Source organism: Schistocerca gregaria, chromosome 2, assembly GCF_023897955.1.
Source record: "Schistocerca gregaria isolate iqSchGreg1 chromosome 2, iqSchGreg1.2, whole genome shotgun sequence".
NCBI lineage: Eukaryota > Metazoa > Arthropoda > Insecta > Orthoptera > Acrididae > Schistocerca > Schistocerca gregaria.
In genome coordinates, this window is record NC_064921.1 from 877739812 (window position 1) to 877752625 (window position 12814).

The following is a 12814-nucleotide window of genomic DNA, read 5'->3' on the forward strand; positions in this document are numbered from 1 at the left end:
TAAGTTTTTTAGATCGTATAAAAATGATAATTTTACTGTTTTTTTATTAATGCTGACAAGTACAGATTTTAACCTTGACATCTACATATTTTAATTAAGTATTTTTAATTAATAAAAAAAGATCTACTGAATATAGTATGTGCAAATGGAATGTAACAAATGTACCAGACGCCACCTGTCGGTAATAGTGTTATAATTAATATAAATGACGTGCACTCTGCCAACCAGTTTTATGTGACGTAGCATGTGAAAATTGCTGGATTTGGACGGGTTACTCCTGTAACTGAAATATCAGGTATGCTCTGGTACATTTGATGTTGATTAGATAGGTTGAAAAAGATTTGTTTCCGTGAAATAGTAAATTAGTATAATTATTTTTACAGATCTGAAGATGGTTCTGAATGAACCGAAACCGGTCATATGAATAAAAAATTTGCAATCAAGACGGTTTTTAAGTAACATTACTGAAGATAATAACGAAGGAGTCATATTCTATGAGATCCCCATCCACCATTTCCACTATTTTTTTCGACATCAATGATCCCTTCCTGAGTCTATTCATTCTTCAATTCCTCCTTTCGAATACTGACGAGATCTCTAAAGGTCACAACACACGTGCTATAGTTCAAGGTGTTGTGGAGCTCTGTTTCCATGGCATATTTCCCAAGGCATTTAGCCTTCTGGCAGTTGGTGACTTGCTGGGAAGTAGCAGTTTCAACCAACAACATTCTGGTATGCAGTCGCTTAACTGATTTCAGAATACCTGTGATGCCCTCTAAACCTTTCTGAATATATAAATATGAAACCTTATCAAAACTGTCCTCTTTTCGCTTCACAGTTAAAAACACATTCTGACCAGCAGTATGTGTTCTGTTACAATAGACTTGCAATAGACTGAAGAACTCCATATAATCCCTGTATCAGAAGGACTGGCTACATGCACCTTCTTGTTAAACTGGGTGTTAGTACCTATCAATGGAGCACCATTTCTGCTGGGAGAAGGAGATGATTTTGAGGGTTCCATTTCAGTCCGATGAGCAGCCAAGGAAATAAGAATCCACTCAGAGACCCACAAGTCTGAGTAAACCTTATACAAGTGAGGTGGGGCAGGTTCCCCAGAGGGTGCTGGCTAATGACTGTTCCAACTGAACAGCCATGCATCTCATCAGTGCACAACGCACCTTGAGACTGACATGCTTTTTTCAGAGGTTTTTACCATCCTCGCAATCCAGGCGGTCAAGCCAAGATCCCCATTCCCTGTACACACAATGTTCTACTGCTGCACCACACAGTGGTCGCTTATGCACAGCCAGAACTTACAATGACAGACGATTGGTGCCACTTTACCAGTTCCCAGCTCAGGAACCCTGGGGTCACCAAGCCCATATCCAGCAAGCAAATGCTGAGCCCCTCAGGACCACAACGTAAGTTCTCCTGTATCTGTCCACTACCTTAAGGGCCCTATGAAAGCTGACCTGCACATCATGCTGGAGTCTCAGTCCTGAATTTATTAAACTGAGAAAAAATTGCCAGTATTAGTGAACACAGCTGAAACAGTTAAAGCTTCATTTGACCTGGTTAAGACGTAATTTGACCTGGTTAAGACATATGCAATGAATATTTGAAAGACAGTATTCTGAACATGTCATATTAATAGTTAATGAAGCTGAATATTGTTTTATTGAAAAAAAATTATGACAATATTATGAAAATTATACATTGCTACTCACAATATAAAGGAGATGCTGAGTCGCAAACAAGCACAACAAAAAGTTTTTTTGTTGTGCCTGTCTTGTGATGCAACCTCTGATGCATATGGTGAATAGCAATCCATCCTTTTCATAATACTGTCATTATTCCATCCTGGATTTTCCACTGCTTAAATCTAGAAACTGACATTTGCAGCTTCTTACTATAAAATAATGTTATGAGAGGCTTTTGCAAACATGTATTTTAATCACATACATTCATAACTTACCAGAAAATATTAATCCTGTTAATTGTGTTCTTTCTTTTGGAGTGAGCCATTTTGCAACTAAGCAGTGGACCGAAGGCAATACAACACCCTGTAAATAATAGAGAAATTTTGGAAAAGGACTTTTGCTGCAGTTAAAAAAAAAATAAACAGCAAGTTGAGACATAAAAGTGGGTACTCCTCATCTGCCCTCACCAGCTTCCAATAATTATCGCTTTTTTCCCCCAAGTCTACTATATCTTCGATACAGTTGTCTATGTAACATGTGATAGGTACATGAAAATATTCAAATAATTTATCAGGCCAAGTTCAATTTAAACTGATTGTTCAGTTTACTCTTCTCACTGTAGTGATTCTGTTGATACCACTAGTTTGGCTATAGATTATGTTAATTAGAAGTTATAGTTAGTTGAAGATTTTACTACAGTTCGGTAAGTGATAAAACCTATGAGCCAATTAACAAATTCAATGTAATGACCAACACCATTCAAAAGCTAAGTATTCCAACTTTACAGTAACATACTTTAAATTACCTAAGCGTAATTATCCTTTGAAATAATTTAACTTGAAGTTCAGAGCCACTAAACATTTTCATTGCAGATTTTGCCCTAATCACTGTGATTCTAACCTTCCATTACCTACTTTTATTACAATAACTCTTCTGCACAATATGACACACAGTACTAATTAATTAACTCACTAATTAATAATTCCACATAATTTACTATACCGTTCTTACACTTGAAAACAAGGGGATTCACATCACATAATCGTAATAGTATCTGTGTATTTTTCTAAATTTCCAACCAATAACATATTTGTAAGTCAAAATTTAGCAAAGGCTTGCTGCTCATTCAAGACAGTCAGGTTCAACCAAGCTAATTTTGAAAGTTTTATATAGTTTACGAAATACCAGTTTGTTCTTATGCCAATATTTATAATGCCATTTGAGCCCCAAAATCTGCAGTCTGTGGTCAGAAGTCATATAAGCAGCAAGTTCATGAGAGAGTTCATCACAATAGGTCCAGTACAGCTAAAGCTCATAAAATGTACAGCACTCAAGTCAAATTTCATGGTTTATCATTTATCTCTTAATAACTCAGCGACATTACATTCTAATTACTTCTTATTCTGAATCTGTGTGTGACACAGTTGACAGTTGCAGATCTCAGCAATGCCCTACTGAGACAGTGATAATCAATTGCCAGTAGAGAAGTGTTAACTAATGAGAATATATGGTTACTGTGCAGACTTGTTTAGTTTTGGCGTAGCTGGTCAATCTGAAAGACAATGCGTTACTCTAGTGGGATTGTGCTGCCACTTTACATAGTATTTAACTCTGTAACTATAATGTCAATTGTTCTTATGCTACCCTAAACAATTAACTAATTATCTGACTGAGGTTAGGTCCACTGCACTAGGACTGTGTAACAGTAATGACAAATAAGTGCAGTATGTAACTGTTTATTTACCTGCATTTAACAGAAGCTTGTAAGATTGGAACTGGCCATAAACAGTAACTTTTAATTGTATCAAAAGTGATATTACAAGTGTTTTCAGCCAGCTTCGATAACTGAGAGAAGGGATACCAGCTACTGAGGGCAACAAAGTGGGTAAAGTGAATTTGATACAAAGAATCTAACCAAAGTTTATGGTCGATGAAGTAGTACATAAACAAAAAGAAAATAAATATGAAAGAAGATGAACAAGAACAAGTTTTAAGGCAGATAATATCTGTATACATTTATTATGAGCAGAAGACACATGCAGATGTGTTATATAAGAGAGAAGCACATGCTAAATAAAATCGTTGCAGTCTTATGAGTTAAATTTCTTTCAGGCCTGTGTTACAATGAATATTCACAGTATCTTAAAATTGTTCAGTGAAGCTGGACATGCACTTGGATCCTTAACTTAATAGCGCACATTTCAATTATTTCCTAACATTTATAAAATCTACATCCATACTCAGTGTGTTTTGTGCAGATAAGGCTAAAAATTTTATGATAACCATTTCCCCCTTTCCTTTCATGGACGGGATGGGAAGAGAGATTATCAGTACATCCCTGTATAGCTCAAATCTCTAATTTTACCGTCAGCAGCATTACACAATATGTATGTTGGGTTTTGGAATGTGTACTCCTGGAATTATTATTATTATTATTATTATTATTATTAAAGGAGAGTCTTCCATGATGACACACATCTTTCCTGTAGCCTTTCCCAACGAATGTCATTGGCTCTTTAACACTGATGAAACAAACCCATGATGAACCTTGCAGCTATTATTCTGATCTTCTCTATCTTGTCAGAAATGAAAGTGTCCCAGACTAGTTAAATGAGGATTTTGTTAAGTGAAAGTTTTCATGTGTAAGTGAAAGTTTTCATGGATGAATTACACTTCCTTAAGTTTCTTATAATAAAGTCAGTCTGGCTTATGTATTGTCTGTACACTTAATGCATGTGCTCAGTACATTCTAAATCAGTGAAGGATGATTTCCATGAATAAAAACATCAGGTTTGAAACTTCCTGGCAGATTAAAACTGTGTGCCGGACTGAGACTCTAATTCAGGACCTTTGCATATCACAGGCAAGTGCCCTACCAACTGAGCTACTCAAGCATGACTCACAACCCTTCCTCACAGCTTCACTTCCACCAGCACCTCATCTCCTACCTTCCAAACTGAGGAAGCTATGAGAAAAGGTTGTGAGTCGTGCTTGGGTATCTCAGTTTGTAGAGCACTTGCCTGCAAAAGCCAAAGGCCCTGAGTTTAAATCTCGGCCCGGCACTCAGTTAATCTGGCAGGAAGTTTCATATCAGCTCACACTTTGCTGCAGAGTGAAAATTTCGTTCTGTGAACAGCATATTTTTCAGCTCTGTACACACATTACATCATATTTATTTACTATGGGAGCCAGGCAACAAGTTTCACACAAAGAACTGTTCATCTGCAAGCTTTCCTGCACTTTATAACACTTTTTAACAATTTGATCTCAATGAAATTAATTGAATTCCCTGCAAACAGCGTCAAAGAGATACAAATATTGTTTTCCTCGTCACAAATTAATGTCAACAACAGAGCTACTGACAGTCCAGAAAATGCAGGAATTTTCTCTTACACATCTGGGAGGAAGTTTAAGAAAAATCTAAAAAGTCCTGCATTCTTAGAAATGTTTTAAATACAGCCAATTCAGCCACACGAGCAGCAGCAGCAGCAGCAGCAGGAATCCTGACTGTGACATGTTTCTGCCTGATTTTCAGCAAGGCCTCCACAAACTGTGCTTTAATGTACGAGGTCTTTTCAAAAAAATCTGGAAAATTTGTAATTTTGTAACAACGGTGTGCTGGAGTGAAATGTGGTTGACATCCCTGCACACGTGTGTGTTTAATGTGTAACTGCCAGAAGTTTCATTGTTGTACATCTGTTAGTTATTTTTTAGTGCTGCATCGGGTAGAACACTGTCACACACAGTTTGCAAATTTCAAGATAGCAGAGTAAAAGGAGCAATGAATCTGCATTAAGTTTTTCATGAAACTCAAGAAAACCTTTACAAGGACACCAAATGACACCGGAAGCCTATGGTGATCAATGCTTCAGCCACACTCAGTGTTAAAAGTGGTGCACGCAGTTCAAAAATGGCCAGATGAAACTTCTACATCTACATCTACATCCATACTCCGCAAGCCACCTGGCGGTGTGTGGCGGAGGGTACCCTGAGTACCTCTATCGGTTCTCCCTTCTATTCCAGTCTCGTATTGTACGTGGAAAGAAGGATTGTCGGTATGCTTCTGTGTGGGCTCTAATCTCTCTGATTTTATCCTCATGGTCTCTTCGCGAGATATACGTAGGAGGGAGCAATATACTGCTTGACTCTTCGGTGAAGGTATGTTCTCGAAACTTTAACAAAAGCCCGTACCTGGCTACTGAGCGTCTCTCCTGCAGAGTCTTCCACTGGAGTTTATCTATCATCTCCGTAACGCTTTCGCGATTACTAAATGATCCTGTAACGAAGCGCGCTGCTCTCCGTTGGATCTTCTCTATCTCTTCTATCAACCCTATCTGGTGCGGATCCCACACTGCTGAGCAGTATTCAAGCAGTGGGCGAACAAGCGTACTGTAACCTACTTCCTTTGTTGTCGGATTTCATTTCCTTAGGATTCTTCCAATGAATCTCAGTCTGGCATCTGCTTTACCGACGATCAACTTTATATGATCATTCCATTTTAAATCACTCCTAATGCGTACTCCCAGATAATTTATGGAATTAACTGCTTCCAGTCGCTGACGTGCTATTTTGTAGCTAAATGGTAAGGGACCTATCTTTCTATGTATTCGCATCACATTACACTTGTCTACATTGAGATTCAATTGCCATTCCGTGCACCATGCGTCAATTCACTGCAGATCCTCCTGCATTTCAGTACTTAAAAGATGACTCTTGTTCAGGACCTTTGGCGTCTACTGATGACGCTCATGTCAGGAACATCAATGAAATTGCACAAGCCAATTGCAGACTGACTGTCTGAAAGACTGCAGAAGAATATGACATTTCAGTTGGATCATGTCATGAAATCCTGACACGGCGTCTTGGAATGTATCATGTCACTGCCAAGTTTGTCCCGCGGCTCATGAGTCGAGACTAGAAAGACCTTTGTGTCACAATCTGTGAAGAGCTTTTGGATGACACAAATGAGAATGAAATGTTCCTTAAGAGAATCATAACTGGTTATGAGACATGGGTCTAAGTTATGATGTTGAGACCCAGGTTCAGTCTTCACAATGGGTCGGGAAAAGTTCTCCAAGGCAAAAACAGTTCATCAGGTCAGGTCAAATGTCAAAGCAATGCTGATGGTATTCTTTGACACAGAAGGATTAGTTCATCAGAAATTTGTATCACAGGGACAATCTGTTATTTGATGTTGCTACTGGTATGTGTTGTGACACCTGCACGAAAGTGTGAGAAGGAAACGGCCTAAAATGTGGCGAGACAATTCTTGGCTCTTGCATTATGATAATGAACCCTCACATTCATCCCTGTTGGTGCGCGACTACTGCACAAAAAACGAAATCACTGTGGTGCCCCATTCTCCTTACTCTCCAGACCTGGCCCCTGCGGACTTTATTTCCAAAGTTGGAAACGCCATTGATAGGATGAAGGTTTGCAACGACAGATGAGACAAAAGAAAATTCGCAGACAGTGCTTTGCATGATCCAGCAAGAGGCCTACCAAGACTGCTTCCGGAAGCAGTAATGGCATCGTAGGCAGTGTATAAACTGCGGAGGAGAGTAAAGACCATGCACAATAAGTAAAAGCTCATCACAGAAAAATTTTGTGGACTAAGTTCCACAATTTTTTGAACAGACCTCTTATAGTTATTCCTACTCTTCTCCATTGCTGTCAGTATGAGATCCTATATCTGATGCATCATAAATCATGCTCTCAGCTGTGAGGCAATGGCAGATGTCTGCACATGTCACTGCTATGCCAGACTGCCAGCTATACTGCTTTTGATTATTGTGATCATTCACTATCTTCTCCATTTTACCAAAAATAATTTTACTGTGGGTTCATAGCTCCTAATATCATCTCAAATAACTCTTCCATAGCAACACATTATTTCTTTATGTGGTCAGTACTAATTCCAAGGCCAAAGTCACACTATGAAGTGCTATGAAATACCAGGAATAACATGCAAGTGTTATCAAGATGCTTATGGATCTCAAATGGGAATCCCTGGAGGGAAGGTGATGTTCTTTTCAACAAACACTACTGAAAAAATTTAGAGAACCGGCATTTGAAGCTGGCTGATGAACGATTCTACTGCTGCCAGCATACACTGTGCATAAGGATCACAAAGATAAGATATGAGAAATTAGGGCTCATGTGGAGGCATATTGACAGTCACTTTTCCCTCGTTCTATTTACAAGTGGAACAGGAAAGGAAATAACTATTAGTGGTGCAGGGTACCCTCCACCACACAATGTATGATGGCTTGTGGAATATCTATGTAGATGTATAAAAAATACACGAAGAGCGAGTCTCAGTTAGCACAAAGATACAAAGTATTGTGAGATACAGACAAAACTTTCCAAAAAAATATACACCCCATCTATTCAGAAGAAAACCATACCTATCATAAATGTTCTTACTGTTAGTTATCCTGCCATCATTTAGGAATAGTTAGCCATAATTTGTTTTTTTCATTGGAGACTTCACTTTGCAGCTCAAAAATAATTTTGACAAACAGCACTTCCAGACTGAAAATAAATGTGCACACACTTCTAGAATGTTTAGACAAATATTGACCATACAACTACCACATTTGTGCTATACACAAGAAAACTGTGCTCTATCTGATAAATTATTCATTATTGATACAACTCTTATATGGAAATAATTATTTAGGAGTCAATATAATGCTTAAATATGAAACACTCCATTCCAAATTGCAGTTCATTCCTAAAAGCGATACACTGTCACCTAATGCCCAGCCACCAGACAAACAGCTGTGTACCGTGAGAGGTCACCATTCCCAAAAACTAGCGAGACTAGTCCCAGAGAGTACACCTCCAGCAGCAAACTCAATACTGAAAAAGAAAAGCCTCTGAACAGAGAAAAGAGTAGGTCAAAAGCAGGAGAGCCAGAAAGCTGATATCTCTTTGAAGAGCGATAACAGCACGAATTATATCAATCCCCTTGGGAAAACACCACCAGATTTGACTCTAATGAGTGATCCAGCACATGCAGGTAGTGCTAAATGTAGAGTAGAAAGAGGAATTCATACAGCTACAGTTGTGTGTACATCATACATTATGTACTGGAAAATGACCTAGAAGTTATGGGTCTAGAGTCTGGGCACGAGGGCAAAATACACTGATGTAAAATAAATAAGTAAGTAAATAAATAAATACCAGGTGATCAAAAAGTCAATATAAAACTGAAATCTTAATAAACCACGGCATAATGTAGCTAGAGAGGTAAAAATTGACAAACATGCTTGGAATGATATGGGGTTTTATTAGAACCAAAAGGAAAACAAAATTCACTAAATGTCCGACAGATTGCGCTGGACAGCAAAACAGCAGTGATTGTGCATGACAATCGTGTATAAAAAGAGCTGTAATGAGAGAATCAGATGCTCCAGCAGTCACAGCATGTTGACGTTACCTGAAAAGGCGCTTTTAGTGAGGCTGTATTATCAGAATGGGGAATGTGGTAGTTCAGCATTACGATCCTATCGCCATAGGAAGGGGATTCGAACGGGTAAAGGTCCGTTGACAAACGCAGCTGTGGAGAGAATGATTTCAAAGTTCAAAGCCACGTGTTGTTTAGACAATATACCCCATAGTGGCCGACCGAGCACAAGGCGTAATGCTGCTGATACAGTTCAGGAAGAAATGGAGACTGTAGCGAATTCATCTATGCACGGGGAAGTCAGCGTTCGTGCAGTCGCACGTCACACTGGCATTCCATACACTACTGTTTGGTTGGCACTTAGGCGTACCCTCCGATGCTATCCGTACAAAATCCATCAGCATCATGAACTGTTACCTGGCAATTTAGTGAATCGCAGGGCATTTGCGGTGTGGGAGTTTAAAAAGATGGCGGAAGATGACGATTGGTTGTGTAACGTGTTGTGGACCGACGAAGCTCATTTCACACTCAGAGGGTCTATCAACGGCCACAGCTGCAAAATTTGGGCTACCGAAAATCCTAGAACTGTCGTGGAAACTCCATTGCACGACACGAAAGTCACGGTATGGGTTGGATTTACCACATCTACCATTATCGGGCCTTTTTTCTTTGAGGAAATGGGTGATTCTGGTTTTGTAACTGCTACCGTGATGGGTGAGAGGTACACCAATATGTTACAGAATCACATCATCCCCAGCCTGGCTGATAAACACCTGCTGGAACGTATGATGTTTATGAAGGATGGCGCTCCACCCCATAATGCTAGACACGTGAAAGATGTCTTGCGTGCGTTGTTTGGTGATGATCGTGTGCTCAGCCGCCACTTTTGCCATGCTTGGCCTCCCAGGTCCCCAGACCTCAGTCCGTGCTATTATTGGCTTTGGGGTTACCTGAAGTCGCAAGTCTATTGTGATCGACCAACATCTCTACGGATGCTGAAAGACAACATCTGGTGCCAATGCCTCACCATAACTCTGGACATGCTTTACAGTGCTGTTCACAACATTATTCCTCGACTACAGCTATTGTTGAGGAATGATGGTAGACATATTGAGCATTTCCTGTAAAGAACATCATCTTTGGTTTGTCTTACTTTGTTATGCTAATTATTGGTATTCTGATCAGATGAAGCGCCATCTGTCAGACATTTTTTAAACTTTTGTATTTTTTGGTTCTAATAAAACCCCATGTCATTCCAAGCATGTGTGTCAATTTGTACCTCTCTATCTACATTATTCCGTGATTTATTCAGTTTTCAAATTTACACTGACTTTTTGATCACCCGGTAAATAAAAAATAAAAACAAGGAGGAGTTGTTTGAGATAAATGGAAGTTGGTAGGTGTGTTTCTATATCTGAAACGCGATGTCTGTTCGAACTTCACTCCAGTCACATACAACTGGTGCTACTATGAACTCAGATCACATTTGCTTTAGATATGTGCTGTTGGTCATGAGTGTTAGTCACCTTTGGGATAGGATGTAGTGAGCTGATGTTAATCAAGAATCCCTTTACTACTACAAAGGTGCTATAATCAACAGCTCACTGAGTTTGAAAAGTCATGCAATAGGGCTATGAGAAGCTGGATGTTCCTTCTGCGATACTGCAGAAAAACTTGGCAGGAATGTAGTCACTGTACATGACAGCTGGCAGTGGTGGCCATGTGAAGGTGTGGCTGCAAGAAGACCGGGCTCAAGATAGCCACATTGCACTACTGAGAGGGACGACTGTCATTTTGTCTATGGCTGTGGCACATCACACTGCATCTGCATCAGCAATTCGAGTAGGAGATGTCACCACAGTGACACAATTAGCTGTAACAAATTGATTACTTCAAGGATAGCTCCGAACAGACACCCTGTTGTGTACTTTCCATTGACCCCAAACCTCTTCCATTTGCGACTCCTGTGGTATCAAACAAGTGCCCATTGGAGGATGGTGTATAGGACTGTTGTATTTTTTTTTTTATGAAAGCCAGTTCTGCTTCAGTGGTAGTGATGGCTATGTATTAGTTAGAAGGAGGCCACATGAGTGCCTGCAAACACCCCTTCTGAGGCCTAGACACACTGGACCTACACTTGGAGTTATGGTCTGAGGTACAATTTCGTATGACAGCAGGAGCACATACTCTGACTGCAAATTTATACATTTGTCTAGTGATTCAACCTGCTGTGCTACTATTTATGAACAGCAGTCCAGGGGGTGTTTATCAACAGGATAATGCTCACCCACATACTGCTGTTGTAATCCAGTGTGCTCTGCAGTGTTGATGTGTTGCCTTAACCGCTCAATCACCATATTTGTCTCCAATCAAGCATGTATGAAACATCATCGGACAAAAACTCCAGCATCATCCACAAAAAGTATCAACTGACCCTATCGTAACCGACAATGTGCAACAGGCATAGAACTCTATTCCACAAACTGACATCCAGCACCTGAATGACACAATGCATGCACATCTGCATGCTTCCATTCAACATTCTGACAATTACACCAGTTATTAGTGTAATGGCATTTCACATCTGCAATGGCTTTTCTCACACTTACATTGGCCTGTAAACCAGCCACAATAATCACTTAAATATGTTACCTGGATAAATGTATTCCTGAAATTTCATTACTCTTGATGTTGGGACTTTTTTTCCTGTTGTAGTTTTCAAATTAGGCATTTCTCTAATTAATAAGAGAAATGTGATAGGGAAGATGTTCTGCCAACATGGATTTTATTGAAGACACAGTTCTGGTGTAGTACTTCTCTACTTCAAAGTGTGTTACGCTGAAACGTATATATGAAATCAGTTCTGTGATTTTCTGTTCTGATACAGACAACTTTTTGTCATCTATATAGCACACCATCATGTACAAAGTAAGAAATTCTTAGTTTTCCCTCACCACTGCTACCATACTTCCTTTTCACCAGCTTTAAACACCTGCTAGTATTCTGTCCTCTGTGGATTTGTCTCAGTATTTCCCATACTTCTTTCTCATACTTCACTGCCTTCAGCACATTCATAATAACATTCCTCCTTCCCATTTTTTCTAAAATCACCAGCAACTGTGACACCTGATGAGTCCCCCAAGTTGCGACTTAGTGTTAATTATAAACGGCAGTGCTTTGTGATTTGTTACTAAAATGGTTTCCTACAGGCTCAATAGTAGCTAAATTTAATACATCCATACAACAATGCTATTGTCTCCTTCTCTGTGACAAATTTCCTCCTCTCCTAGGGAGTCAAGATGCTGCTGGTGAATGCTATTGTTCTTTCCATGAACTTACCTACTTCTTTGTCTACATAGGCTCCCAGTTTGTATTTTAACTGTCACACACCAAGTAAAATACTTTCATCAGGTCTGTGTGTCCTAAGATTTCCAAATTATTCAACTTTTTCTTAACTCCTTGAAACCCATCTTTGCATTCCTTACTTCAGTGCAGATACTCTGCTTCTTCAGCAATCTATTTAGCAATTCACTGTTCAAGGTTCATTAAACTACAAAACAGTGATAGAAAGAGAAAATATCCAAGAAACTCTTCAACTGTTTTTTTTAATACAAAATAATCACTCTCACAGGTATGAATCTGAAACATGTAGTCTTATTGTATTGGACACTGCCACTTTAGTACATGTTTAATATTATAG

General features: G+C 39.2%; 1 protein-coding gene across 1 annotated transcript in view; it reads right to left on the reverse strand.

Annotated features, from left to right (window-relative positions):
* Nucleotides 1–12814, reverse strand: part of LOC126335282 (sialin-like) — a 267278-nt gene that overhangs the window by 158999 nt on the left and 95465 nt on the right. Inside the window, exon 4 of the mRNA XM_049998367.1 lies at nucleotides 1979–2066. Within this exon, the coding sequence (XP_049854324.1) occupies nucleotides 1979–2066 (88 nt within the window). The remainder of the gene's footprint in view (nucleotides 1–1978; nucleotides 2067–12814) is intronic.